The sequence below is a fragment of the Vanellus vanellus genome, assembly GCF_965231255.1.
Source record: "Vanellus vanellus genome assembly, chromosome: 10".
Classification (NCBI taxonomy): Eukaryota; Metazoa; Chordata; class Aves; order Charadriiformes; family Charadriidae; genus Vanellus; species Vanellus vanellus.
This window is the reverse complement of record NC_138915.1, coordinates 12,656,626-12,683,943: the sequence shown is the minus strand read 5'-3', so window position 1 is coordinate 12,683,943 and position 27,318 is coordinate 12,656,626. Positions and strand designations below refer to the sequence as shown.

General features: G+C 54.5%; 1 protein-coding gene across 1 annotated transcript; it reads right to left on the bottom strand.

Moving 5' to 3' along the window:
* FRMPD3 (FERM and PDZ domain containing 3) lies at positions 1-27,318 on the bottom strand (the record flags this gene model as incomplete). The annotated part of the gene is made up of 10 exons (XM_082488306.1): positions 27,211-27,318; positions 26,513-26,644; positions 25,856-25,975; positions 25,577-25,713; positions 24,622-24,745; positions 23,841-23,930; positions 21,964-22,143; positions 11,319-11,463; positions 3,679-4,494; positions 1-2,867 (listed from the first exon to the last, which is right to left on the bottom strand). The coding sequence occupies exons 1-10, from the start codon at positions 27,313-27,315 to the stop codon at positions 1-3; spliced, it is 4,716 nt and encodes a 1,571-aa protein (XP_082344432.1). The 5' UTR covers positions 27,316-27,318.

Below are 27,318 nucleotides of genomic sequence, written 5' to 3'. Positions count from 1 at the left end.
TTACTTATTGATCAACGTCTTTAGGGAGCGCGTGAGTGTGCCCATGACAGTGGCAACCGTGGCTGACTGGCGGGCAAGCTGCTCCACCGTCTGCTGGTGGCTCAGCGTTCTGGCTGTAGACTCCTCCGCAGCCTTCAGGAGGAAGGTGTAGTTTCTCACCACTTCCTCCACCTTTGTCAGCAGCTCTTGGCGTTGAGACTCCGAGCGCACGACGTACACCAGCCTCACAAATGTCTCGATGAGGCTGCTTAGCACCTGGAAGCTGCTTGTGATGGCGGAGAGCATGTGGGTAGGACTCTTGTCGACGGCTGCCACGCGGCGGCAGGATGCCCGAAACTCCTTGAACTTGAGGGCGAGCTCTTGCTTGTACTCAGCCAGCTGGGAGATGTAGGGTTTGCAGTCCCGGACGTCAGGGCTCACCACACACTGCCTCAGGATAGTCAGAAGCTCGTTGGTGTCCAGCTGCACTTGCAGAAACCCATTGGGAAAGCTGTAGGCATGACCTCGAAGGGTGTTGATCTTTGCCAAGCTCCCCTCAAAACTGGAGGTCCTTAAATCTATTTCCTGGGTCTGACTGTCATTGGGACTGCTGCAGGCTGTTGCATCTAGGACCTGAAGAGTCCTGCTCATGACTGGGACCATCTGATTGTCCAGCTTCATTCCCGGGAGTAGCTGCATGGGGATGGAATAGGACAGCTCATCCTTCTCGCTCCCATCATCCGCAACATCGCATTTTCTATAGTAGAAGCAGTACCGGATGGAGCAGCACTTTTCATCCTCCATGTCTTCATCCCGCAGCTCAGCAGGACTTGGATACATCTCCTCCTGGACAGAGAACACTGCTGAACCCTTCTGGTTCTTTTTCTCCTGAGCTATCTGGACATAGGAGGGGTCAGTCGCTCCAGAGGCTTCCAGGATTTTGCTCTTCAGAACAGGACACAGGATGCTGGGCTCGGGCTCTTTCTGGGGGCCTTTCTGCTTGGTTGTATAGATGTTCTGGTAGATGTCAGAGGACAGGGATGTCCTATCAGTCTTATCTATTTCACTGACACTGTAGCGACGCAAGAGCTTCCTGTAGTGTGGAGCACCCATGCACTCTCCCCGGGAAGCGCATGTTGTCAAACAGGACACGCTGTTCTCTGGATCTGACCGGTAGTCTCTGGACTCTAAACTTGTGGATCGTATCCGCTTGCCTTTGGAAGGGCTGCTCACGCTTGTCAACCTAATGGCTTCTGCCTGCTTCTGGTCATCAGTAACTTTATCTCTCCCTCGTCTCTCCAGTTCTGGCATCGCCAGCTGGTTAGGGGGTGGCCTTGCCCCCCTGCAAATCCGCTTGCAGTCACAGCTGCGCCTTTGCTCCCTGGACATCCCTGGGACTTTTTGCACAGGACTGCTCCTCAGCTGGCAGCTACAGCGCCCAGGGGCTGGAGGGTGCAGATACTCCTGTGGTGGGAGGTCACCTTTGCTCTTTGGCTTGAGCAGCTCTTCAAGGAATTCCAACTCATACTGCCTCACTTTCTGCAGCTGGGCCTGCCTCTCATCCGTCTCCTTCTTCAGCCGGGTCGGAAATGTTGCAGAGAACAGGTTCCTCAACCTGAAGGGAGCTTTTGGAGCTTTGGGTTTAGCTGGGACATCAGCATCTTGTTGGGTCACCTCCAGGACTTTTTCTACTTTTTTGGAAGGCACAGTGCTGATCTGCAGGCTCTCGGATCTGGGCACCAGCTGGATTGGCCCTTTGGGTTCCTCACTGGTGCTCCTGAAAGTGCTACCAGGTGATGGAGAGTGCAGATTGCTACCCTCAGCTTTTATGCTTTTGGCTGAACTTTCCTGTTGCATTTTCTGTCCTTGGTTTGAAGGAGCTGTGTGTTTCTGAAAGACGAGGCTTGTGGCTTCCCCACCCGCCTTCTGACCTGGCTCTCCGCTTGTGGCTTTTCCTGGAGCATCTCTACTCACTTTTTGCTGGTAGCTTTTAGAGGCAAAAGTCTTCCCGGGCATCATTTCCTCACCTGCTGAGGTGAGGTGGAAAGCTTCAGCCTTACTGCCATGAGCTTCTTTAGGACTTGGAGAAACTTCACAGTGCTGCTGTGGAGAGGGTTGCTGCTGCTGCTGCTGACAGTTGCATAATGTCTCTGCAGTTTGTGGACCTCCTTTAAGTTTCAAAGGCTTGCTGCTGGCTGATGCACAGCTGCTAGTACCATTCATGTTCTTGTCTTCTTTTGAGGCTGCTACCACTTGGGGAGCTGAGCATTTTGCATTTGCCACTTGCTGCAGAGCAGCTGAAATGATGGCTGGAGTGACACCACCTTTTTGATCCAGGAGGAGCTTGGAGCTCGGCTGGACCTCTTTGGGCATCTTCTCTTGTAGGTCCTGTGACTGCTCCCTGCTCAGGGCTGCTGTGGCATGCAGAGATACCTCAAAGGCAGCTTTTGCATGGCCTGCACCTTTGCATTCAGAGCCTGGCGCTGGAGCCCCCCTGTTCTGCTCGTTAAGCTGGGGGGTCAGCACCGGCTGGACAGCCAAAGTGTAGCTCCGCTCAGCATGCGGCTGCTCCTGTTTGCTCTTGCAGTTGGTAAGGTTGGGGCTTTGGTGAGAGAAAGCTGGCTTCAGGGAAGGGCTCGGCTCCTGGCGGCTGAGGGTGTAGGGTGAGGTGAGAACAGCCTGGGCAGCACAGCTCTGGATTCGGAAAGGCAAGTCCTTTCTGGCCAGGAGGTTTTCTTTGTTGATGTGTTGAGCAAGGAAGTAGGCTGCGTTCTGATGCTGCTTCATAGCAGAGACCATCTCCGAGACATCAGTTAGCTCTGAAGAGTTGGTTTCATGGCCAGAATCCAAGGATGACTCAGGAGTGATGGCAGCCAGGACAATAAGACCTGAGGAGGGACACAAAGAAAACCCCACAACAACACTCACACCACACACACTGCTAGAGAGCGGAACTCCATGCAGCAGGAGGGTCCCAGGAATGCAGGGGACAGCATCCCATAGGAGAAATTTTAGTGACTTCCCACAACTGAGAGTTAATGCTTTTATGAGAGATCACTTGTTGGCGCTAAGCTGGCTTGCTAGCTCAATTCAGCAAGAGCTCTTGGCCTGGGAAAAGGTCCTGGGAAGCTTTCCAGTGTTAGCAATAGCAGAGCTACAGGGACTTGTCTGGAGCAAGATGGAAAATTGAGCAACAGCTACTCTGCCAGAGTGAGCAGGGCAACCAAGGTGGGGAGAGGGACAAAGGACTGTGCTGCCAGCTGGTCCCAGAGACACCAATCTGGCAACAAGTTTGCCCTGTGAAGGGCTCACACACTGCAAAGTCCGTATGGGAACGTGTGAAGACGGAGGGTTGAAGGTACCAGCTGAGTGGGGTCCCTCCCAGCAGGGAGGAACTCATGCTCACAGTACTGGTTTGTTAGTGCCTCACCCCAGTGTCTTGGCACGTGGACCATGGCAGGTATGGGATAACCAGGAACTCCTTCAGCCACTGTCAGGGAGAGGAGTCCCACCTCAGCTTCTTAGAAATCTTCTGAGCAATAACTTGGCTGCTCCTGCTAGACCCTGTTGCCCCAACTTAGTTTTTACTAGAAGCTGCTCCAGAATCACATATAGGGTGGGAAAGAGACTAAAGGGAAGGATGTACTGTAGGAAAGAAAGGGTATAGGGGAAAAAAGAAGGTCACAGCTACTGAAATACCTGCTGTCTGCTGTGGCGGGGGATGCGAACAATCCTCTGAGGCAGCCAGGGCTTCTAGCGCCTGCAGGGTGGACACCAGGGCGTCATCCAGCTCTTGGGCATGGTCTCGGACCGTCCGTGGTTGCACGTTGTCTATCAGCGTGACAGGGATCTCGTCATAGAGGATGCCACAGAGGTGCCGGCCCTGCTCCTGGCTCTGGGCAGCCGCCCGGCGCTTGGGGTCATCCTCGTCCGAGCTGTTGTCTCGGAAGCCGGGAGGGGGGGCGGCGATGGCAGGGAGCAGGGATGTCGTCTCGTCTTCTTCCTCATCGCTCCCGGGAGGAGGAAGCGACATCAAGTCCACCATATTGTCCCGGGCGCCGCCAGGCTTGCCCCCCTTGCATGAGGCCAGCCGGCTTTTGATTTTGGCTTGGCAGGACTCGCAGTAGAAGTGCGAGGCATCGCTCCGCAGGTGGGTGTCTATGGTGTGCGCCCTGGCCCTGCTCGCGTGCCTGTCTTGGTCAAGGCCATCCGGGTCATACTCATTAGCTGCCCCATTGTAGCCTTGGCCAGAGCTTTTGGAAGTGGGGTCGGATTTGGTCCTGGGACGAGTTTCCTCAAAAAAAATCAGGTTTTCATTGATATCCGTCCTGCTCTCTCTTTCCTTCCTCTGCTCTCGCATATGCAGGTAGCAAAAGCTGATGAGCTCCGAGTCCGACGCCCTGGTGGCTGGAGCTCCGGCTGCTCCGGCGGCAGAGCCACCCACCAACCCGCTCTCTTTCTTTCCCGTGTGCCCCGCTGCAGCAGGCCGGTGCAGGTTGTGTGCGTTGATGTAATCTAAACCAAAATCACAACAGGCACATTAGCAGCAGCACCCGGGAGAAGGGAAAAGAGCATGGGGAAGCTCCTGCTCACCCTGGAAAAGCATCCTCATGCTCTCTGCCCTCCAGCCCTTGGTGTGCCGGACTGCAGTGGGACACGCATGCTCCCTGCGGCACAGCCAGGCCACCTGGCTGGTCTTTTGAAAAATCATCTTCTGCAACCTGCTGGGCCTATCTGCCAGTAACGAGTGTCGGAAGAAATGTCCTGCATATGCAGATCACAGAATCGTAGAATGGATTGGGTTGGAAGGGACCTTTTAAAGGTCCTCTAGTCCAACCCCCTTGCAATAAGCAGAGACATCTTCAACTAGATCAGGTTGCTCAGAACCCCATCCAACCTGACCTTGAATGTTTCCAGGGATGGGGCATCTACCACCTCTCTGGGCAACCTTTTCCAGTGTTTCACCACCCTCATCATAAAAAATGTCTTCCTTATATCTAGTCTGAATCTACCCTCATCTAGTTTAAAACCATTACCCCTTGTCCTATCACTATAGGCCCTATTAAAAAGTCTGTCCCCATCTTTCTTTTAAGCCCCCTTTAAATATTGAAAGGTCACAATAAGGTCTCCCTGGAGCCTTCTCTTCTCCAGGCCAAAAACCCCAACTCTCTCAGCCTGTCCTCATAGCAGAGGTGTTCCCTCCCTCTGATCATCTTTGTGGCCCTCCTCTGGACCCACTCCAACAGGTCCATGTCTTTCCTGCGCTGAGGGCTCCAGAGCTGGATGCAGTACTCCAGGTTGGGTCTCACCAGAGTGGAGCAGAGGGGCTGAATCACTTGCCTCAACCTGCTGGCCATGCTTCTTTTGGTGCAGCCCAGGATATAGTTGGCTTTCTGGGCTGCGAGCGCATGTTACCAGCTCGTGTCCTGCTTTTCATTCACCAGTACATGCAAGTCCTCCTCAGCAGAGCTGCTCTCAATCCCTTCATCCCCCAGCCTGTATCGATACCAAATGTTGCCCTGACCCAGGTGCAGGACCTTGTACTTGGCCTTGATGAACCTCATGAGGTTCATCACATGGACTCACTTCTTGAGCTTGTCCAGGTCCCTCTGGATGGCATCCTGTCCTTCAAGCATGTCAACCACACCACTCAGCTTGGTGTCATCTGCAAATTTGCTGAGGGTCCACTCGATCCCACAGTCTCTGTCATTGATGAAGATATTAAAAGGTACAGACCCCTGAAGGACACCACTTGTCACCGATCTTCTTCTGGGCGTTGAGCTGTTGACTATTACTCTCTGGATGCAAGTATCCAACCAATTCCTCCTCCACCGAACAGTCTACCCATCAAATCTATCTCTCTCCACTTCAGAGAGAAGGGTGTTGTGGGGGAGCATGTCAAAGGCCTTACAGAAGTGCAGACAGACGACACCCGTCGCTCTTCCCTTGTTCACTGATGTAGTTACTCCATCATAGAAGGCTTCTAGGTTGGTCAGGCAGGACTTGCCCGTTGTGAAGCCATGCTGCCTGTCTCGAATCACCTCCCTGTCCTCCATGTGCTTTAACATAGTTTCCAAGGGAAACTGTTCCGTGATCTTCCCAGGCACAGAGGTGAGGCTGACAGCTCGGTAGTTCCCAGGGCCCTCCTTTGTACCCTTTTTAAAAATGGGTGCGATGTTTCCCTTTTTCCAGTCACCTTTCCTTCACTTGACTGCCATGACTTTTCAAATGTCATGGAGAGTGGCTTGGCAACTACATCAGCCAGTTCCCTCGGGTCTCTGGGATGCATCTCGTCAGGTCCCATAGGCTTCTGTATGTTCAGGTTCCTCACGTGGTCATGAACCCGATCTTCTCTTACAGTGAGAGGGATTTGCTCCCCCAGTCCCTGTCTTGTGGTCCAGGGGTGTGGGAAGAGAGGTTGCCAGTGAAGACTGAGGCAAAAAAGTTGTTGAGTATCTCAGCCATCTCCTCATCTGTTGTTACAAGTTTGCCAGTCATGTTCATCAGGGAAGGCAGACTTTTTTGACCTTCCTTTTCTGGCTGACGTACCTGTAGAAGCCCTTCTTATTCTTCGTGTTCTTTGCCAAGTTAAGCTCCATCCACACCTTGGCCTTCCTGTCCCCATCCCTACACAACCAGGCAGTGCCCCTATACTCCTCCCAGGATACCTATTCCTGCTCCGCTGCCTGTGCATTTCCTTCTTGCTCTTTAGTTTGACCAGCATTGACTCAACTCAGCCATGCTGGTCTCTTGCCCTTCTGTCCTGACTTCTTACACCTGGGGATCGAGAGCTCTTACGCTCTGTGGAAAGCATCCTTAAAGATCTGCCAGCTCTGTTCTGCCCCCTTGTCCCTGAGGGCAGTTTTGCAGGGTGTCCTATTGACTAACTCCTCAAACAGATCATGGGCTGCAAGGGATTTCAGGTGATCATCTTGTCTGTACCCCACCTCTGAGGCAGGAAAACTGTAACTAAAGCAACCTGCATAAATGCGTGTGTGATGGAGGGGAGCACATTCCCATGGGCAGCTTTGTATGCACCACACTTGCCTTGGCCTCCCCACCTGAGTGCGTGGGTCTCTCTAGAGGAAAGGGGTAAGTCCTGAGGGATACCACGTGTGTTGCCACCAAGAGCATGGAGGGACTGCTCACATTTGAAGACAAGGAACCTTCTGGTTCTGAAACATCAACCCCTCCCTGCAATAAGGAGAGAAGGGAAGACCTGGAGGAGGCAGAAGGGAGAGGGACGTACAGAGATTTACATGGTGGACGTGGAAGATGGCCAGCTCAAAAAAAGACCACGTGGTATTGAAGAAGCTGACATGCCTTTTTTTTCCTAAGTCAATGAAATCTGGATTCCCATTAACAAAGAGCTGTTGAAAGTGTTTTAGTGAGGCCCTTAGGTACGGCTGGGGTATAGCGATGATGGAGGCCAGAAGAGCCTAGAGGGCGGCTGGACAGGATTTAAAAGCAGTTGAGGTCCAGCCAGCAAAAGCCCTGTGACACACTGATGGAACAGGCTACCTTGTGTGGTTTGCTCCACCGTCTCAAAAATGTTTACATGCTATAGAGTTTAGTCATATAAATTTCATAAAGTTAAATATGATGACATTTATGATAAGAAATTATTGACCCTAAAGCTGTTTTTTGGGAGGAATTAGATCAATGACACCGTGGACCAGCGGCACAACTGATCAGTGCCCTTTTACAAACAACCTTTAGACATAAGAAATATCGTCCCATTCCTCCCTCTCCATCTCCCCATCTGTCTCTTTTCTAGACTAACCACAGCAAATTCCTTTAACCTTTCCTGACAGGTCTGTTTCCTAAATGTCTCAGTTTTCTTACTGCTCTGTGCTGGCCGCCTGGGAAAATGTCTTGTTTCTGTGCTGCGTGACAGCAGCAGGGAGAGGAAGCAAGATCCCAGCAGCTTGTTGGGAGGCAGAGCTGGGCAGAACCAGAGGAGGGCTGGCCAACGCAGCGGGCACTGAGACGCGGGGACGTGGGTGCTCCATCGCTGAGCCACCAGCCGTAGTCAGAGGGCAACGGGAGCAGCCTGGCTGCACGCACGGATGAGGACCTTCAGCCTCAGTCTGCTAATTCACACGTTATATGGCAAGAAGGAGTGGTTGTCACCATTTTTGCATAACGTTGGCCAGACCAAGCAGTCTTCCTCAGGAGGCTGCTAAACGCGGTGCAATATTGCCTTTCGGGGAGACATCCAACGTAGCTTGCCTGACTTTAAGTGACAGACACCCCCTCCCAGTTCCTTGTCCCTTGCTGCCCATGGTCCATGCGTTGCTTCTGTCTGGCTGACAGCTATCGGATCAGGCTAGCTCCAAAAGAGCTCCCTGCTCCTGCTGTTACGCGTTTCCTTGCTACAGCCCCCCCGTGCTCCCTCGTGCGAGGCAAGTGGCTGAAATATTGCTTGAACTCCTGGCCAGTGGTCCTGCCCTCAGGAGGGGCATCCGTCTACATTGCAGGTTGAATTGCGCAGCTGTGTTGAGAACGGCTGCCAGGGGGATGCAGGCTCCATCTTACCACGTATAAATTAAATCAAATAAATCCTAATTAAATTCATTAGCTCAACAAATTGGACAATTTGTCTCCCCAAACACACGTTTGTATTATACTGTTCATCACCTGCAATGCTAAAATCCCAATCAAAACAATATCTCTCTCATTTATGGACATACCAGTACTCAGAAATGACAGCTGTGCGTGAACGCAAGGCTGCTGCAGCTGGGCACGTGCGTTCAGCGCTGGGCTGCGGTGGGGTGGCATGGACCAAAGCAGAGGCTTTCCCAAGGCCAGACACCTCTGACGTGTCACGCAAGCAGCTTGCCCTGCTTGGACAGCCTCGCTGGCTGCCCACGCTGAGCCAGAGCCTGTTGCTGAATGGGGACAAAACCCTAAAATCCATAATCCAGCTGCTGGATGCTCTGGGGGAGAAGGTCCTGACGAAGAGCTGCAAGAGCAACCAAGGGCATGGAGCTGCTTGGTTGACGATGGTTGCTGGTGGGAGCAGGGAGAGGAAAGGGCAGGGAGGTGAATCGCCTGCGCAGCTCCGGCACAGCACAACCCTTCCTGCGGAGGGGAAAGGATCTGGCATACGGCTCTGCAGGGAAACGCGGAGAGATGGATCTAACTGACAGCATCCGGACAGAGTGTGCATTTCTAAAAATTTCTGCAGTTCAGCAGGAGGTTTTAATGGGCCTCAGGCAAGATGGATGTGCGCCTCTTCTAGGCAAAAAGCATGGGCCAGGGCTCGATTTTACATTTAAGATTCTGGCACAGCCTGCCTGCAGCCTGGAAAGTTAAAGCCTGGGCTAACTTGATTCATCCCAGCGGGGCTTTCTCATCGTTCCTGCAGAGACGTGTTAATGATCAGCAGTCCCTGCTCCCTGTGATCCGCCTAGTGCTTGACAGCTCAGCCTGCGGCCATGGTGGGACCAGAACTATGTGTAGACTTTGTTTTCTCAATATACACTAAATTCTCTCCTCCTGAAGGATGCCCGAGCGGCTGGGCTGAGTGTGCTGGGTCTGCAGGGAAACCGTTCCACTCCACTGGTCAGAGAGGTTTCCATTGCACCCCTGAGGATAGACCAGGCCATCCGGAGAGGGGCCAACTCTTTGGTATGAAGACCATGAATCCGTTGCTCCATTGCTGTCCTACCCACACTGTGACTTCCCCCCACACTCACTCCAGCCCCCTGCATAGTGACATTGGTTTCTTGAGACTGTCAAGAAAGGGGCAAGATCTACTACCCCTTTTGGCATAGGTTTGGACCATGCCCACAAAGCAAAATCTCCCTGCGCAAAAATCCTGGCTATTATCACTGTTGCTAGAGCGTGAAAAAGCACCACTCACACATGCTGAGACATCTCCTCAGTGACCAGTAACTGTGGGTGCCACCAGCCTCCCCCTGAGCCCCTGAGGATGTTCTGGGATGCTCTCTGCTTCCTACCACATTCCTCTGACTCCCCACAGCCATGTGTCCCTGTAGCCCATCTCAGGGTGACGTGACCCAGGGAAGGACCGGTCTGATGACAACCAGTTAGGTTGGAAACACCCCCCACTCGTAGCAAAATGTGACTAAATGTGTTTCTGTAGGGCACCCAGAGCAGAGAGCACAGTATAAGAGGCACAGATAAAGAAAAGAAAGGAAACCATGCACATATACTTACACCAACATCACCTGCCAGGTCTTTCCCTGGATTCACTGAGGTTGCTGCAGATGCTTTCCTGATGCCTCTTGTGAGTGTGTCCTCCCACATGTGCTATGTCCGTTTCCGGGTGCCTTCCTCAGACCTCAGAGGCACTGAGTCCTTTCCCAAGGACCCTACTAGCTCTTGGCACTCCTCCCACCTCCCCTAGCTAGTCCCATCTTGAGGAGGCCGTTTTGACACTCCGCCAGCTAAACTGAAGACCTGTCACAGCCCTCTGGAGCTGCAGTGTCACTTGGCAGGTCTGGGGGCAACCTTCCTGAGTCAGCTGGGTTGGTATTTTGCCTATCTCCAGCCACTGATGCTGTATTTTATATTTCCCTATGCGAAACATATTTGATGTGAACACCTGCATGGAACAACAGCATGTGGCTCATGGTTGGCTCTTGTTTGAAATCACTTTTGAGACTCATTCATCATTTTAAGGGTGACTCGCACCTGCAATCCATCCTCAAGGAACAGAACATTGGTGCCTGGTGGGACAGAACCTGTCTTTAGCTGTTCGGGGTCTCCTGCTGTGCCCAGACCAGCCCTCTGCTCCCTGTATCAGGCTGGCCACCTGAAAAGCTGGGACACCCGAGTTTCCTTCCTGATTCAGGAAATCAGCAGAGCAGCCACGCTGCCCGTGCAGCCCAGACCCCACCGATGAAGGCAGCAGTGTCCAGAGGCAGCAGGAGCGCAGTCCCTGGCTGAGTGCATACACTCACGTCGGTCTCCGGAGCCGGGATGCCGGCCAAGGAGCGTGTGCTGCATCCCTGCAGCAACGCACAGGCTGTTCTGTGAGGACCCAGCCTTTAGCTGGCAGCAGTACAGGTCTTTTCAACCGGCACCTCCTGGATCCGCTCTAGGAGCTGCCAGAACAACACTTGCAGTGAGTGTTTAGGATCCAAGCTCACACCACAGGTCAGAGCTTATCCAAAATGAGGACTTTTCTCCTCGCTTCTTATTTTCTGGTTAAAAGGGGGTCCGCTGGCTCTGCAGGGGGAACGGGAGCAGAGGGGAGATGCCAGAGAAACCCTGCTCCTCTCTAATGCTGCAGAGCCCTGGGCAGAGGGAGGAGGAGGAGGGGGAGGCTGGGGAAGGGGCTCGCACAGAAAGCAGAGGCTGAAACGTACCTGCCTTGATAATCTGAGGTGGGGGCGGCTGGCTGGGGGCCCTGGAGAAGATCATCTTCTTGGAGTCCACCAGGAGACGGCAGTAGCCTGCGATCAGGCAGGCAAAGTTGGTGGCTTCAGGCCACTCCATCAGCAACACCAGTGGCTGGAAGGCAAGAGAGGCAAAGCGCATGAGGGCCATGTGGCTCAGCTGACACGGGACCAGCGCTCCAAAGGGCTTGTGCCGGAGCCCTGCACTGGTGGAACTGGTGAGCTGGCTGGCACTTTTAGCACCCACACAGGGAAAAACAGCCAGGTGCATGCCTGTGCTCCGGATCACCCACCAAATCGCTGCTCACAAGAAAGCGCCTCGCTGCAGCTGTAATTCCCGCTCGCTGACTCCCCTGAGGATGATGGAGGAGGCTGAGCCCCGCAGGGCATAGGCTGTGCATGGCAGGGCCCCCACGCAACTAGCTCCCGATCATCTGTCTGCATGCCAATGCTCTACCTGGAAGCACCATCAGGCCTGGGGGAGCTCAGGGAGTTTGTGGGGTCTCCAGCTGCCAGAACCCCTGTTTCACTGCAGGCACCACATTTCCATCCCATAAACTAAGCCATCTGCTTCCAGCATGATGCAGAAGGGGCAAAACCCCATTACAGGCTCCCCCAGCCACCACTCTGAGCCTGTGGATCTTATTTAAATCTAACCCTTTGGAAAATTAAATTTGTGCTTTGGAGCAGATGGTGTTTTCTCTTTTAGGAGAGCATTTATTCGCACGCTAAAAAAGGTCTTTGCTTTAAAGAGGAGAAAAAAATCAGACACGATCAGTGTGGCACATATAACCTCACTGCACAATCTAGCAGCAGACACCGCAACTCTCCGACTCCCGGCTTGTCCCGAGGAGAGGGTCAGCTAGCCCGGGGAAGCTGTCGAGGTGAGATCCACTCTTACCGCCCGGTGAGGTCCCGTGCACTGCTGGGACCCACCTGGGCAGAGCAGCCTGCGCCAGCACAGCTCGGTCGAGCAGTCCACGTGTGGTCCGAGCCCCCAGCACTGCTCAAGGTGAACCCATGAGATGGAAAAAAAAAAAAATTGACGGTGCCTTCAATAAAGTTATTGTATGGCAGCTCTAGCCCTCATCTACCCCTTGCACAAAGCACCCCCACCTAAAGGACCTTTGCACCCAGGCGCAGGGCTTATCTGAGGCACCCAGGGGAAGTTTAGCTACTGCTGTGGCTCGGGCTGCCCGTCCTGCCATGCTCGATCTCTTGCACACTGACAGCCCTCCAGGACTCAGGAGAACTCACTTACCACATCCAGGGCAAACCAAGCCCGTTTTAAAAACCACTTAAGCCTACGCAGTGTGAAAAGCATTTAAAGCTATTTCGGTTTTCTTGTTTTATAACCACAGGAGGTTTCTGGTACCCACTGGCCGGTTCTGTGCTCTGCTCAACCCCAAGCCAACCCTGGCAAAAGAAGACCCGGCCTTACAGCACATCTCTCTCTGGACCATACGACACAATAAACGCGGGTGTGAAGCCATCAACCCTGGGCAGAGCCACACGTCGTCCCCAAGCTACGCCAGCCCCTGGCAGGGGCTGGTTCCTCCTAGGGCCAGGGTAAAGAAGTTCCCTCCTTGGCTGCTGTGCAGGTCGAGAAAGGAAAAAAAATAACCCGACGTGGAAGAGAAATAACCTGACAAGCAAAGGCGCCCTGCTGAGAGGCTCTGCCCCTGCCCACTTGATGAGGCTCTTTCTGCATCATGGAAAATAAACCTGAGATGACAGAGATCAAAGGGAAAGTATCAAGATAAAGAGAAAGGAAATAAGAGATTCTCCACATAGCTCGAAGGAGGCAGGCATGCAGTGGTGAGGGGGGGTGACACCTCTTAGCCCAGCTCCAGTCTTGACATAAGTGTTGAAAGGAAACCACGTGCTCCAGTTCTGCCATATGAAGCATCCTTAAAACAAGTGCCTTCTACATAGGGCTAAGCCTTCTTGGGTTTTCCAAGCCATCTGTTGAATAGAGTCATTTGCGCATTTCCCCCCTCTGTTATGCAGCAGTGGGGGTTTGAGTGCTAGCAACTAAAAAGGAAGCAAATGCCAAGGGGAGGGAGGACACGGCTGATGACTATCCACTACGGGGAGATTAAATGAAGAGGCCAAGGCGGGAGAATTCCCTTTCAAAAGGAAAACTAAGGGGGTAGTTTCCACCACCTGCAAGTCACACGCCAGAGATTCACAGCTAGCTCTTGGGGACACCAAGGCTGAGTGGTACAGAGTCACGGACCTTCACTGCCTGCCTTCAGCCCGTGGTGCAGCCCCAGTACCCCAGCTGCGTACCAGTTCCTCTGAGACCCAGCCTTATATCCGTCTTTGCTCAGATACTTCTGCTTCAGGATGCTCCCACCCACCCAGAGATTGGACCGTAGGTTCTTGCTGGCAAGAAGCAGCCCCTGGATCAGTCCTCCTGAAGGGAGACAGGACTGAGACACGACCACCCCGACTGGTGTTTCTCGCCTACAAATAAAACACGTGCAATGCATCGAGACGCCGCGAGCTCCCTGCCAGGTCTCTGAGCAAGCCCAGCCTCCGGCCCGGCTTCCAGCAATTGCTGCATGGCGTGCTGGGGTTAATTGTAGCCCTCTGCTCTGAAAAACAGCAATCTTAGTACTGATTAGCATTACAGCTTAGCGAGGGGTCTTAGAAACGATTATGCTCACATCCTGGCAAGCAAGCGGCGTGAGAGTTCTTCTCTAATTGTCAAGCATTCAAATATTGTTATTAGGGATTAAATCACTTCAGGGCCAGCTTGAAGCCATCCACCCGTGCTGCCGGCAGTGCTCCGGCGAGCTCCCCATGGCCCGGGAGCCCACGCCGTGGGGGCTCTGTGATTGGATTATTGGCTGTTTAAAAAGATATCGAGTGTGAGCAAAGCTGCTGCAGTCGGGCTGTGCCTCTCCCCTGCCCTCGGTGGCTTCTCTGCTGCTCACTACCAGAGGTCTTGGCTGTAACCCTTTCCCACGTGGGGTTCCGAGACTGGATCTCTCTCTTCCACCCACCTAGGTAATTTCGCCGAGATTGCAGCAGCTCAGCTGCTTTCGAGACTTCCACCCCACTGCCACATCTCCCTGAAAGGGGCCAACAGATCTGAAAGGGATTCGTGGGGTCAAAAGGCAAAGGGGCAACATGATTGCAGCAGCCTTCTTTCCTAGAGAAATCAGGCTACAAGGAGAAGCTGTCGGGGATGGCAACTAACGGAGATGTTATTTTTAGTCAGCAGCAGTCTTGGTCACCCTCTTCCACGCAGGCAAGGCAAATGAGATCTCGTGGAGACAGCCAGGCACAGGCGAGCTGAACAAACAGTGACTTTCCGAACAGTTGCATGAACAATTTCCAACTAATGTTTCTATGGGTTTTAGATGGTAAATTCAGGGCAGCTTTGCAGCGAGCTCTAAGTAACAACAACACAGGACTGTAGTCTGTGCTTGGGGCTTCCTTGTGATAGCCATGTCTTGTGGCGAACGGGATTGACCTCCTTTTCTTTGGAAACATGCTGCAAGGAGCAGTGATGGCTCGTGCCTGTAGTCAGTGTTGGCCTGGTCCCCACGGGGCTGGGGCTCATGCAACATCCCTGCTGCACCCCCCTGCAATTTTTTTAACTCACTGCTCAATCTCAACCAGACCTGACAAAAAGGCAGCAACCTGAAAGAGCGTAAATCGTCACCAGTTTTCTAAACCCAGTGGTGCGGTGGAGCAGAGAGACTTCTGTGAGCAGTCAGAAGCCAGGGGAGGATGCAGCAGGAGCAAAAGTGGTGTCGTTCCTCCAAGACCTGCTCCCTGCCCTGTCGGCACTGATTTTTTTTGGAAGTTGCCACAAAACGCAGTACCTCTTCCCCAGCTATTAATGAGGAGACAGTGTTAATCACCAATGGGAAGAACGTTATTAACTAGGATAACCCTCTGGTTATCCTCCCGCCACGCACCGATGGTGTGTCTCATGCCAAGCAGCCCATCCTCTTCCTCCTCCTCACCGGCACATTCTTGCTGTGATGGTGACACAGCTCATACCTCGGTGGCCCTGAGGACTCTGCTTTCCTGGGATGCCAGAGCAGAAATGCCTGTCTGATTTTTGTCAGGGCAGCAGCACCTTTAGGATGAAAGCTGGTTTTACACAGAAGCAAACTTACTGGGATAATCCTACTGCTCTAAAAATGTCAAACATCAGATTCCCAGAAGGATGCACAGGTAAAGGTTCATCTCTGACCTGTAATATGCCAACATGAAAAGAAGCCAATTTTAATGCTCTTTCTACATTTAAATGCATAATACCAGGCTGAAATTATTGACGTTTTGATCTTTCACTCATACTGGTTTTCTAGATTTTCTAGTCCTAATGAGAAAAGGACTGCTTGGCAATCAGTCTCTCTAGAAAGTAAAACAAAATACATTTATACTGGATATAAGAAATGAGTTTTCCATTAGCTTATTAAAGATATAGTGCTTTTTCTATTATGCCCTGCCTTTAAATCAGAGCTCGATGTCCTTCTGGAGGATATTCGCTTCTTCAGACAAAGGTGAAGGTTTCATAGAAGAATGCCTGGATGAAATTTTATGGCCAGGGTTATGCTAGAGGATCTTAACAGTCCTCATATTTAAATTAATTTATGACCCGATCTATGCATGCTATAACCCTTAAGCTTATGTGCATTTCCTTTTAATCTCCCGCCTTTATCATGTACTTTGGGTCTTACCCTGCTTCCTTTAATGTAGTGCAGTAGAAAGGTGGGAGATGAATTTACATAATTTATGTTCTCTGGTTTACTTGAGGTGCGCTGCCAAGTTTATATTTAATAATATAAGCATCCGGGCCTAACGAGACAGCAGTCAATTTTTCACTTGTACGTTGACCTTTCCTTCCCTCCCTTTAAGCATTATTAACTCAGCTCTATCAATACCAGGCTGCTTGTGATTAGGATCATTATTTCCCATTTGTTGATCAATAAACCTCCTGCCTTTGTTAGCGGCAGACCTTCAGGTTTCTGCAGCAGCGTCTCCTCCCTCAGGGTTTGAGCAGCCACCGCCTCAGCCGGGCGAACACCCTCCTTGTTCCCTGCACGGTCCCACCAAATGTCACAGCGGATGGAGAGGTACCTCTATAGACCGCAAACTCGTAGGTTGTCTCCTTCTCTCCACTTTGATGGCGGTGCTGTGTCCTGAAGAAGGCGTAGGTCCAGCCTACACCTTCTCATCGTGCTGCAGGTGCCACCCTGGCCGGCTTGCATCTCCCCCATGGCTACGCAAAGGACTCGTGCTCTTCTCTGGGAGATTTCTGATAACCAGTGCCTCACGGCACTGCTGGCATCCTCCATGTTTCCTATTTGTTGAAGCAAATTCAGGACTCCCAAAGTTACAGCAGCACCAGGCTGTGCTCATGCCCACAGCACTGGATGCCCCAGGTCTGCTTGTTTGTTGATTTTTTTCATTTTGTTTTGTTTTGGGGGTTTTTTGTTGTTTTTTTTTGTTTGTTTGCTTCGCTTTTTTTTTTTTTAAATAAACAAATCAGATTTGGCTTTGCAGGCTTGGAAATTCATCTTCTCCACATGTTGGCTGACTCTTGTGTTTGTTTCTGGCTGGCTGCCGTCCCAGTGCCCACGGGCAGCGCTATGGGTGGCACTGGGGCTGGCACCACACGCTGGTACGTGTTTCGCTTTACATCCCGCTAGAAAGGCTCTGCGAGGGGGAAAACTGCATCCACACCTCCCACCCCAGGTACTGAGCCAAAGGAAATCTCAATCCCTCCTTCTTTCCCACGAGATGACAGCGTTTCAGAATGGCTTAATGCAAACAGAGACAAATTCTTTAGGTCCTTCATCACTGCGAAGTCTCTCTCTTCGTGTAGAAAAAATCTGATGGGCTTCAGTCGTTGCTTGCGTGAGCGGGAGTAAAGCCGGCCTCACCTGCCCTCGTCAGTTTGATGGAGCTCCCCACTGTTTTCAGACTACAATTTGGCAAAAGTACGTATAGCCTCGGCACCCACAGCACGCCCCTGCCATGCTCGGAGGAAGCTCTGAGCTTGGGGCTGGCTGTGGCCATGCCGGCACCCGCTGCCGCCAGCTGTGGTGGGGAAGACTGGGAGGCAGAGGGGTCCCCATGCCATCGCCAGCGGGAGAGAGGGCCGGACGGCCGGACTTGTCTCCTGCCAGTGGGACAGAAGAAGGCTGCACCCCGGCTGCACACGCCGGCTTTTTATTTCCATGGCAGGCTGGAGGCGCGCCAGGGCCCCCGGGACGCCGACATCAATAGCCAGATTCCAGGCGCAGCACCAGCCGGGGACCTTTCTGAATTAATTTTTCCTTTGTTTTCCTCCGTCGAGTCTTGATCTCGGCTAAAGCGCCGGCTGGCGGCAGGCCCCGCTGGGAGACATGAAGTCAATTACCCCAATGCCTTTGATTGAATGAGCTTGGCGAGGGGCCAGCTGCTGTGGGCTCCTGCCCCGCAGCCCCGCGCGGGGACGAGGCGCAGCCTGCGACGGTTCCTCCCTTAAATTGCAGATGCTTGTCCGGGCTCAGGCGATGCGGCTGCCCCTTGAGCCGTTCCTCTTTCATTCCCATTCGGAGGGCTGTGGCAGCATTTTTTTTTTTCTTTTTGCCAATGTCAAGACTGTTAATAATAAAAAGCCTGGCGGCGCGTAGCTGTGTAAATCAGAAAGGAGAAACGCTCCATTTGAAAAGGCGTTTCACTGAGAACAAACCCTTTGCTTCTGCGGGAGCTGCGGAGCCGCACAACCAGGGGTGCGACCTGGTGGAACCACCAGGCTGGACGTCAGGCGCTGGCTCCGATGTGCCCGGGAAGCTGAGCACATCTCCCCACACCTCCTGCGCTGGGGAGCCTGGGGGGGGGCGTGGGGGGGGGCGTGGGGGACCAGCAGCCCCTCTGCACCCTAACAGCGCTGCTGGGCGCTGGGCAGGAGATGCTGACACTGCCCTTTCCTGGGATGCTGGAAGATAGAACAGGGCTTTGCAGTCCCGCACTGGGGAGGACGGGACATGCACGCCTGGAAACCCAAATCTGAGCTGGCTCAAAAGCATCGGCCGCTCTCGAATGCTGCTCCCAGCACTGCCGGGCGGCTGGAGGGGGAAGCCCCCAGGAGATGCAGGTCTGCATGGCTCCCAGACCACTGAGATAAGCTGCAGTTAATGCATGAAGATCTCAGGAGATGCTGTGTGCCACCACCCTGTCCCCAGCAAATCTATGAGCTCCAGAATCAATGCTCAAACACCGGCAAGTCTGGAGCGCAGGAGGAAGAGCGGAGAAGTGATGGCCCCAGCAGAAAGGGGACTTTCCAGGTGGGAATGACCACACGATCCTGCAAAATGCCCGCACAGCTGCAGCGCAGCTGGGGAAGCACCATCCTGCTCCCAGCCACGTGCTGTGAATTTTCTCAGCATCTCCAAGCAAACCTGCCCCACTCCCTCCATGGCTGCCGAGGCAAAACCTGTTCCTCTCCTCCCAGCAGCTCCCTTGGACATTGCAGGGAATAAAACCCCTTCTCGGACCCAGCAGCAGAGGCCTGGAGGCTTTTGTTCCCCTGTCCTGAGGTCGCGCAGCTCCTCTACGAGGGGTCCTCCCAGCATTTGCCCCCCCACCCCTTCCCCACCACCCTTGCAGTGGCAAAGAGCTAAAGAAAGCAAAGCAGGGGCACCAGCCCTGGGTTTGTATCCCAAATGGGCTGTTTTAAATCAGAATCTGAATCCGAGGGTGGAAAAGCTCCAAAACAAACGGATTAACTACCCAGTGAATAATTTATAAGGCAAACACCATCTTTTTTCCTCCTGAACTAAATGCAAATGGTTTACCATCTCCTCAAGCCTGCTTGTTACCTGAAAATCTTCCCCCGCTCCTTCCTGGCAGGTCTGTCTGGGCTGCGGTTGTAGGCACACGTCGGATCAGGACGTCTGGGTGGCACTGGCTGGTGCGGTCCGGGTGTGTGGACCTCCTGGCTGATGGCTGCTCCGTGACCTGACCCCTTTTTTTAACCCTTAGGATCAACTACACAACATCAGTAAACCTGGCACTTAGAAATTCAAAATGGCCTTTCTGCACAAATCCCTTAACCGTCACCGAACATCTGCCGTTTCCACAGTAACCCAGCGAGCAGCTGCGACGGGCCGCCGCCACCCCACTGATTCAGGCTGGCTCGCCCGCATCCCTGCCGTTACCTGGGGAACGCACCGGAGCACCAGCATCCCGCAACGCAGCACCGGGCATCACGGTGCAACGGCCGTGGGAGGACACCCCCACCCCCTCTGCAACCCACAGGGCTCCGACAGGCTTCCAGGCGCGATACGGATTGGAGCGCAGGTCCCCATCGGGACACTACTTCGAGAACAACCCTCTAATGGTTTACGACTCACGGCGGAAACAGATTTATTTGCAACCCCGGGCTTTAACCAGCGACACGTTCCGTGCAATAGAGTAATTGCAGAAAGCAGATTAGGACTGTGAGGTAATGATCTTTTTGCCTGCTTTTCTTAGCTTGCCTCATCCATCGCTGTCCTGCGTAGGATTAGCATATGCCTCATTTCGGAGCAGACATTCCGGCTTTACAACCCAGCCCTTTGGATAACGGTTAAATGAAGACAGATAACAGCAGCCTCTGCACTGGCGGGGTGCTGCTGCTGAGCCTGCTGAGATTCACAAATGGGATGCTCGCTCCGCTCCAGGCAGGCAGAAGGGCTTTTGGTGGCTGTAGGCAGCTGCCTGGAATTTCTCAGGGAGGTAAAGCTGCTGTGCACACGTACGTGCTTGCGGGAAGTTGTATGTGAGCTGCCTTTTCTCCAGCAATTGGGAGGCTGGATAGAGGGAACGCGGGAGAAAGTCTACTCCTACAGCAGGAAAGGGCTCGTGGTGTTACGGAGTTAATTACTGCTGCAGAGCATGGCTGAGAGGAGCGGCACTGCAGGATCTGTGGAGAAACTGCGTGGGACTTGCCACCTAATGTATACCAGATGGACGTCAGCATCACCTCAGCCTCCAGCAGATCTGCCGCTCCCGCGGCCAGTCTCAGCCACGCACCGGACTGTGCCGGGGGTGGGGGGGACACAACTGTCCGCTCCCACGCCAGGGAGAGGATGGCGGCACCAGAGGGTCCCGTGCACCCCACTGCGAGCTCAGGAGCTGAGCAGCGCCGCATGGAACAGAGCTAACGCCGCACATCGCCTTGCGCAGAACTCGCAGCCGGCGACGTGGCAGCAGGAACATGCTGTGCTCGCAGTGAGCCCTCCATCACGGGGTCGTGACCAGCCTATTATTAATATATTAATATATTAATATTACGATGTAGACACACATATCTGAGGGGTGTAGACACCAGCAGGAACCAGGAGGGTTACTCACGGTGCAGATGATATCCCTTGGTTATACCTGCTCCGTAAGCAGTGAGGAGACCCCGTGTGGTCCTGCACAGCCCAGGCTGCAGGGGAGAAGGTTTGAGGGTTTTACAGGGTAGGGACAGGCACAGCAGAACACCAGGACTTCACCTGGGCAATGACTGACCTCAGTGGGATGCAGAAGAGGGAATATTACAGGTTGACCAAATACCTACTGAATTACAGATGCAAAAAGAAGGGCTTCACTGATGAAGCCGTTGGAGAGGACAGCCAAAGCAGAGGGGATGAGGATGAGCGCAGCTCTGGCAGAACCTGCCGGGGTGTTACTGCAGTTTAGCAGAGCTACTGGACCGGGCACAGGGGCAGCAGGGAAAGAGACTTGGAGGAATTAATGAGACTGGTGGGAGGAAGCGCTAAAATCCCCTAGGAGATGAGGCAGCAGAACCCTAAACAAATCCACCATGATTACATCTGCGAGGCTACGGCTGAAACAGAGAGCGCAAGGAAGGGGCGGCAGAGAGGGCTGAGGCTTAGGTGCCAGGGCCTGACCATGGGGATCGAATACCAGAACCAGTGCTGCACCACGCAACAACTAGCAGAGGATGGCAGGATGATAACGCACAGGGCCCAGGAGGGCCTGTACGCTGAGGGGTGGAAAGACTGCTCTGTGGGCTGAAGGGGAGGATAATGGAGGCAGCTGGCAAGATAGCTGGTGGTTGGCTTACTGGAGCCAGGGACACCCACGCCCAGGGATACCCAGCAATCTCTTCTTGCACTCTGAGCCTGACACCCCCTGTCCCACCATTTCCAGTTCATTCAACGATCCTGCATGGCTTGGCAAGTTCCACAAGCACTGCTAATGCATGAAACCCCACCAGTCCCCTCCGGTACCTGCATCCAGCCCACGTATGGCCATGGACTGCTCTTCTCCAGCCCTGCTACCTGCCTGGCCTGTGTTACCTCTGTCTGCCCCAAGGACCCTGCTCGATCTGTTGGGTAGGGGTTTGGGTCATGGCCAGAACGCCACCATGTTTGCACCGCACACCCTTGGTGTGAGTCCCTCCCTCTACGGCACAAGGAGCCAGACAGGCAGGGGAGATGCTGCAGACCATGCGCCCTGTGACCGCAATGTGAAAGGGGCTTTTGAGTCCCTAGAAATCTCCAAGCAGATGCTCCAATGTGCACTTTTGTCCTGAACCCCCTCCAAGGTGAGCACCACAGCCTCTGCGCTCGCCCCTCTCCCCGACGCCTGCCTCCGCAGCACCCGTGCCTACCTTGGCATCCAGGATGCTCGTCTCCACCCGGGCCACCCCCTGGTTCTCCCTGAACAGCTGGATCTTGCTGATCTTGCTGAACTCCGACAGCACCGTGGTGAGGTTGGTCTTCAGGTCGATGACGTGGCTGATGCCGTGCCGGGGTCCCACCAGAAGCGTGGTGGCTGGCTGCTTCTCGTCCTGGTAGCACGAGCACATGGAGAGAGACAGACGGACAGGGGTGAATAAACGCATCCTGGGGTTGCATGGGCTGCACGTGGCTGTCTCCATGGAGCCAAGCCTCTATGTCGGCAGCTCGGCCAGGTCCCGGGTGGCTTTTGCAGAGCAGCAGGTGAAGCTGGTGCCATGACCCCCCCTCCCTGAGCCTCTCTGCAGAGCTGGGAACGGTGTGCAGGATGCCAAGGCTATTTAAAAATAAAGCACTGAACCGACTGTCCACATGAAATATTCAGGCCTGCTGGTGTCAGTAGAGAAAAGTAACAGCGTGTTACAAATCTGTCTGATCTGACATTGCCTCTGAGAGAAGGAAGCAGAGGAGGGAGTTAATGCATTTTAGAAAGGAAGACTAAAGCCTTGACTGAAAATAGAGGTCTTTCTTGCTCTGGTCTGCCCAGGAAGGATGCTCCAAGCCAGACCTGGAGGTGAAGAGGAGCTGGGCAGACTGGTGCAGAAGAGAGTAAGGGAATACTTTTTGAGCACTGGAACAGGCTGCCCAGGGAGGTTGTGGAGTCTCCTTCTCTGGAGACATTCAAAACTCGCCTGGACGCCTTTCTGTACAACCTCATCTAGGTGTTCCTGCTCCGACAGGGGGATTGGACTAGATGATCTTTTGAGGTCCCTTCCAATCCCTAGCATACTGTGATACTGTGATACTGTGATACTTTTTACCACTTCCACGTGGTCCAATTCCTAGGCTGGCTCAGTCATTGCTTTGGTGTCAGAGATAAAAGAAAGGCAAGGCACCCACACCAGAGGTGAGTTGCCCAATGCTGCACACCCAGGCAGGGTCGGAGGCCAGCTCCCACCGCTCAGCCACAGCTCCGACCAGACACCACGTGGTTCTGCCATCACTGATTTCCTACAAGCAGCCCTTTGAGCTGCGTGGTGTGGAGTTCTGAGGCATGGTGGAAGCAGAGCAGATCAAAGGCTGCAAGAAATGGAACCCAGGCGGCAAAGCAAGGGAAGCGCTAAGACCTTGGGTGGGGGTAAAGGGAAGGATGGCAGAGAGGTGACACCATACATGGAGAACCCTGGATGGGAGGTGGAGCAAGAGGGATGGAGAAATGACACAGGCAGTGGCTGGAGCCTTAGTGGATCCGCCGTTCTCCTGTTTGGCTTGGTGGCTTTCCTCCTGCCATGGAGAATGTGAGGTGGCTTGGGTGAGGCGTGGAGATGCCCCTGATGGAGATGAGGGAGGAGCGGGCAGTGACAGTGGTAGCTTCCTGAGAGCTGCCAAGCAACAGTCGGGCTGGACCACTGCTGATGGAGACCATAAGGCCAGTTGGACTATTCGCTGCATGGACAAGTGGTTGCCTTTGCGAAGGGTGGCCCTCCTCCGAGACGGTTGGCAGGATGCTGCCAGGGCAGGACCGAGCTATATGCACGTGTCTGAAACTGCTCTGACTTCATTGAGCAGATCATCTCGTTGCCAAAAAGGCTGGCAAAAACAGAGCCAACCCTGACCGTGTGGAGCTGAAGATCTGACCTACTGTCAGCAGGTGCTCTGAAGGCTTTTCTGGATGGGCTTGGACCCCAGCAGGCAAAGCAAGACTGAGGGAAATAATTACTGTGGGAGCCACATCTCCCCTGGCTCCCCCATCCAGCACACGCTCAGCACCAGTGCCAAGCACCTCCCAGCCCATCCTGAATTACCGTACCAGTCCCACTGTGTTGAAGAGGACCCCAGCAAAGGTGGGCAGCTCGTTCAGGATCCTCAGGTACTGCAGCTTGGCCTGGGCTGTGGAGACCTGACAAAACACATCACACGGGTGATTACCACCAGCAGAAGGGGAAAGAAATGCAAGAGGCTGGTGCAAACTCAGGAGCTCCCAAGCAGGGGTGCGCAGGATGGGACACGGGCTGTGCTGGTAGCGAGCCTGGGGGCTTGACATGGGGTGGAGGGGGTCTCCGCTCCCCTGCCGTCCTGGGCAGACGCTGGGAAGTAACTCAGAGCAGAGGCATAGCCAGGGAGGAGCCCAGGCGCTTGATGTATAACCCCCTGTGGAATGTATAATCCCCCCCGAGATGTATAACTCTCCTGGGGGATATATAACCCCCCCAGGGAGCTCTGATGGCTGCAGGGACCGAGGCAGTGGCTCAGCAGCCTCCTCCAGAGCTTCCCAAGCCCAGAAGCAGAGATAACAATAATCACAGGCTGAACTGATGTGTCCCGCTTTGTCCAAGCTGAGACGGCTCTCAGCTGATCTCACCCCACTGATCCTCGCTGCAGTCCCCAAAATCCAGATCAGCTCTCGGAACTGGATTCAGGAGAGAGCGAGCGGCTGCATGGCTGTCACCCCGGGATTTATCCCCCATCCAAGCAGATTTAAGCAGCAATAACAGGAGCTGCTGAACAGCCAGGGACAACGGGATGGCTGGGGCAGAGGGCACACTGCCACCCCACCAGCTCTGAGCCGTGGCCGTGTGGGTTGGGCTCACCTTGGTGCCGCCAGTCTGGTTCTGGTGAGCTTTGAGCTGCTGCGAGAGAGATTTCCGGAGGCTCTTCTCTTTGATGAGCTGCAGGAGCGAGGGGGGCAGGAAGGGCTCCAGACCCCACTCCTTCCTATGGGGAGGGAAGCCTGCCTGAGCCACCAGGCCAGAGACCCCGCTGATGGGCAGAGAGGGCCAGCAACCAGGGATGTTGCCCGAGAGCATCCTCTTGCCGTCAGAGAGAGCCGGAGCCGCACCAGCCCTTGCTTGGTGTCACAGCCGGAGCAGTGGCAGCCCCCAGCCTGGGTCCCTAAGGGGATGGGACCCCCGGCTGGTGTCACAGTCCCAGCACCGGGCTGGGGAACGCAGCGGCACCAGGCTCTGCAGCCGAGCCCGGCTCCCAGTCACCTTCATGAAACCTTAAAGGATGCAGGGCAAATCCCCAAACCTCTTTTGAGGTCCTCCTGGGGTACCATCTCCCCCCTTCCTCCCTGTGCACACTGGGCAAGGCTAGCCTGCACAGATGGATTCTGTACGGATTTAAGACCACCGGGAGGCACAGAAGGGCTGAGCCAGGGCTGCACAGCTTGGTGATGGGCTGAGATTGCGCAGCCACAGTGCCTTCTCCTTGCCTTGGATGCCAGGCAGAAAATCAGCCCGGGTTCCCAAGGAAATGATCCTGGGCTCGCACCAAATATCCCCACCAGCCCTGGCAAGGCTGCCACACATGGCTGGATGTCAGCATGCGGGGGTCTTACATGGCCCCGTGGTGGGACCAGGGGCTGCGTGTCACTGCTGCCAAGCCCATGAACCACCAGCCAGCTGCAGGGGGGCTCCCATGGCATCTCATGCTCAGCACCCTGAAACACTGCTGGGAACACCCCAGTCACGCGGGGGCTGTGAGCAGGAGCACGGGGAGGGGACACACAGGGGGGCTGCACAGCAGAGTGGGAGGAGGACTTACTCCACGTTCTTGAGGGAGACCTTCTGGCTGGGGCGGGTGGCTGAGACGGTGATGTAGATGTGGAGGGCAGCCAGCCCCAGCAGCATCTCTGGCTTGGGGTCTGTGCCGAAGCGCTCTCTGATCACATCATTGCGGCTCTGCAGGAGGGAGGAGAAGGTGTCCTCAGACAGCCATAGGGACAGGGCACCCGCAACCTGAGGGATGCCTCCACAGGGCCCATCCCTGGCTTGTGGGTCACAAGCACCATCAGTTCCCAGCTCCCAGGGGTGAGTCCCCTACCTGGATGTACAGGTACTCGAATGCTGCAGGATCCCGGCGTAGCAGCTCCACCGGGTCCTTGGGGAAGAAGCTCACACGGAAGAGGCATCTCATGCCATGGTAGTGTGTCCTCTGCACAACCTGTGGCAGGAACAGAGGTGAGCGGTGAGCCCAGGAGCCACATATATTTGCCTGCAGGGCAGGAGACCTCCCTCTCCTCTCCCCTTGGGCAGAATTTGATTTCTCTCCTCCACGCATCACCTAATCCCTTCATCCCAGGGACAGCCCAGCCTTGCCTGGTGATGCAGGGCTTTATGCCACCAAGGCTAACGCTTTCTCCATGATCCCCATTTTATCCATGGTCCCATGCAGTGCCAACATCCTGTCTCTCCTGGACAAGCCGAGAATGTTCACAAATGGTGTCTGCAGCTGCCCAGACTGGAGCACTGAGCATCTCCACGGTGCTGTCAGGGTGGGATGGGTAAAACCCTGCTTGTCTCACTCTTTGGCCACCCTTTGCACCCCTGAGCCCGCAGGACCATGCCAGAGGCAAGGAGAGACTACGCCACCCCATGGCACAACCCTGACCAAACCCCATGCTGATGGGAGAAGAGCCTCCCCTGTGTCCCAGCCACCAGCCATGGCCATCCCACTGCCCTCCCGCACCCAGCGGCTTACGTGGGCCAGCGGCTGCTTGTCCTGGAGCAGCAGGAACCGGTGGCTCTGCTCCGGGCTGGAATACTCCAGAACCAGGGCAAAGTGCTCAATGTGCCTCAGGGACAGGCGGTCCTGCAACGTCACCATCACGTCCTGCAAATGCCATGGACAGGCTTGGGTGGGAGGCAGCGGCTCCCTCCCAGGGTGGGAGCTGGCACCCCATTGACAGCCCCCTCCTCCCCAGCACCTGGGGCTGCGCCAGTGCAGGATGAGGCCCCGCAGTGCTGAGAGGGGCCGCGGGATGGTACCCAGCCACTGCCGGGCCAAGTGACCTCGCAGCAGGAGGTGACCAGCAGCCAGACCCCCAGCACCTCGGGTAACACTGCGGTGTTTCGGACCCGGGGGGGACTGCAGGGAGTTGGTCCCTGGCAGGGGGACTCGCAGGAGCATCCATCCTGGCTGGAGGGCATGCTCGCAGCAAGGAGAAAAGTTAGGAGTGGTAGGGAGACAGCAAAAACCCATCCCTGCCAGCTGCAAAGCGTGTCACCCAGGGAGGCAGAGGGGCTATCTATCATGCGGTGGCAGTTCGCAGCCAGCCAAGCGCCGCTGCGGCGTTTGTGCAAGGAAGCAGGAGACAAGGAAAAATGGATCGGGCAGGCGGGAGGAGAGAAGCATCACGGTGCCGTTGGAGGGGGGAGGAGAGGGGCGGAAGGGCCCACCTTCACAGTGGTTCGGCCATCAAACGTGAAGGATTTGATTTGCCCGTTCTCCAGGAAAACCTTCAGCACGTTGGGAATGAGGAGGAGAGCTTCTTTCTTCAACATGTC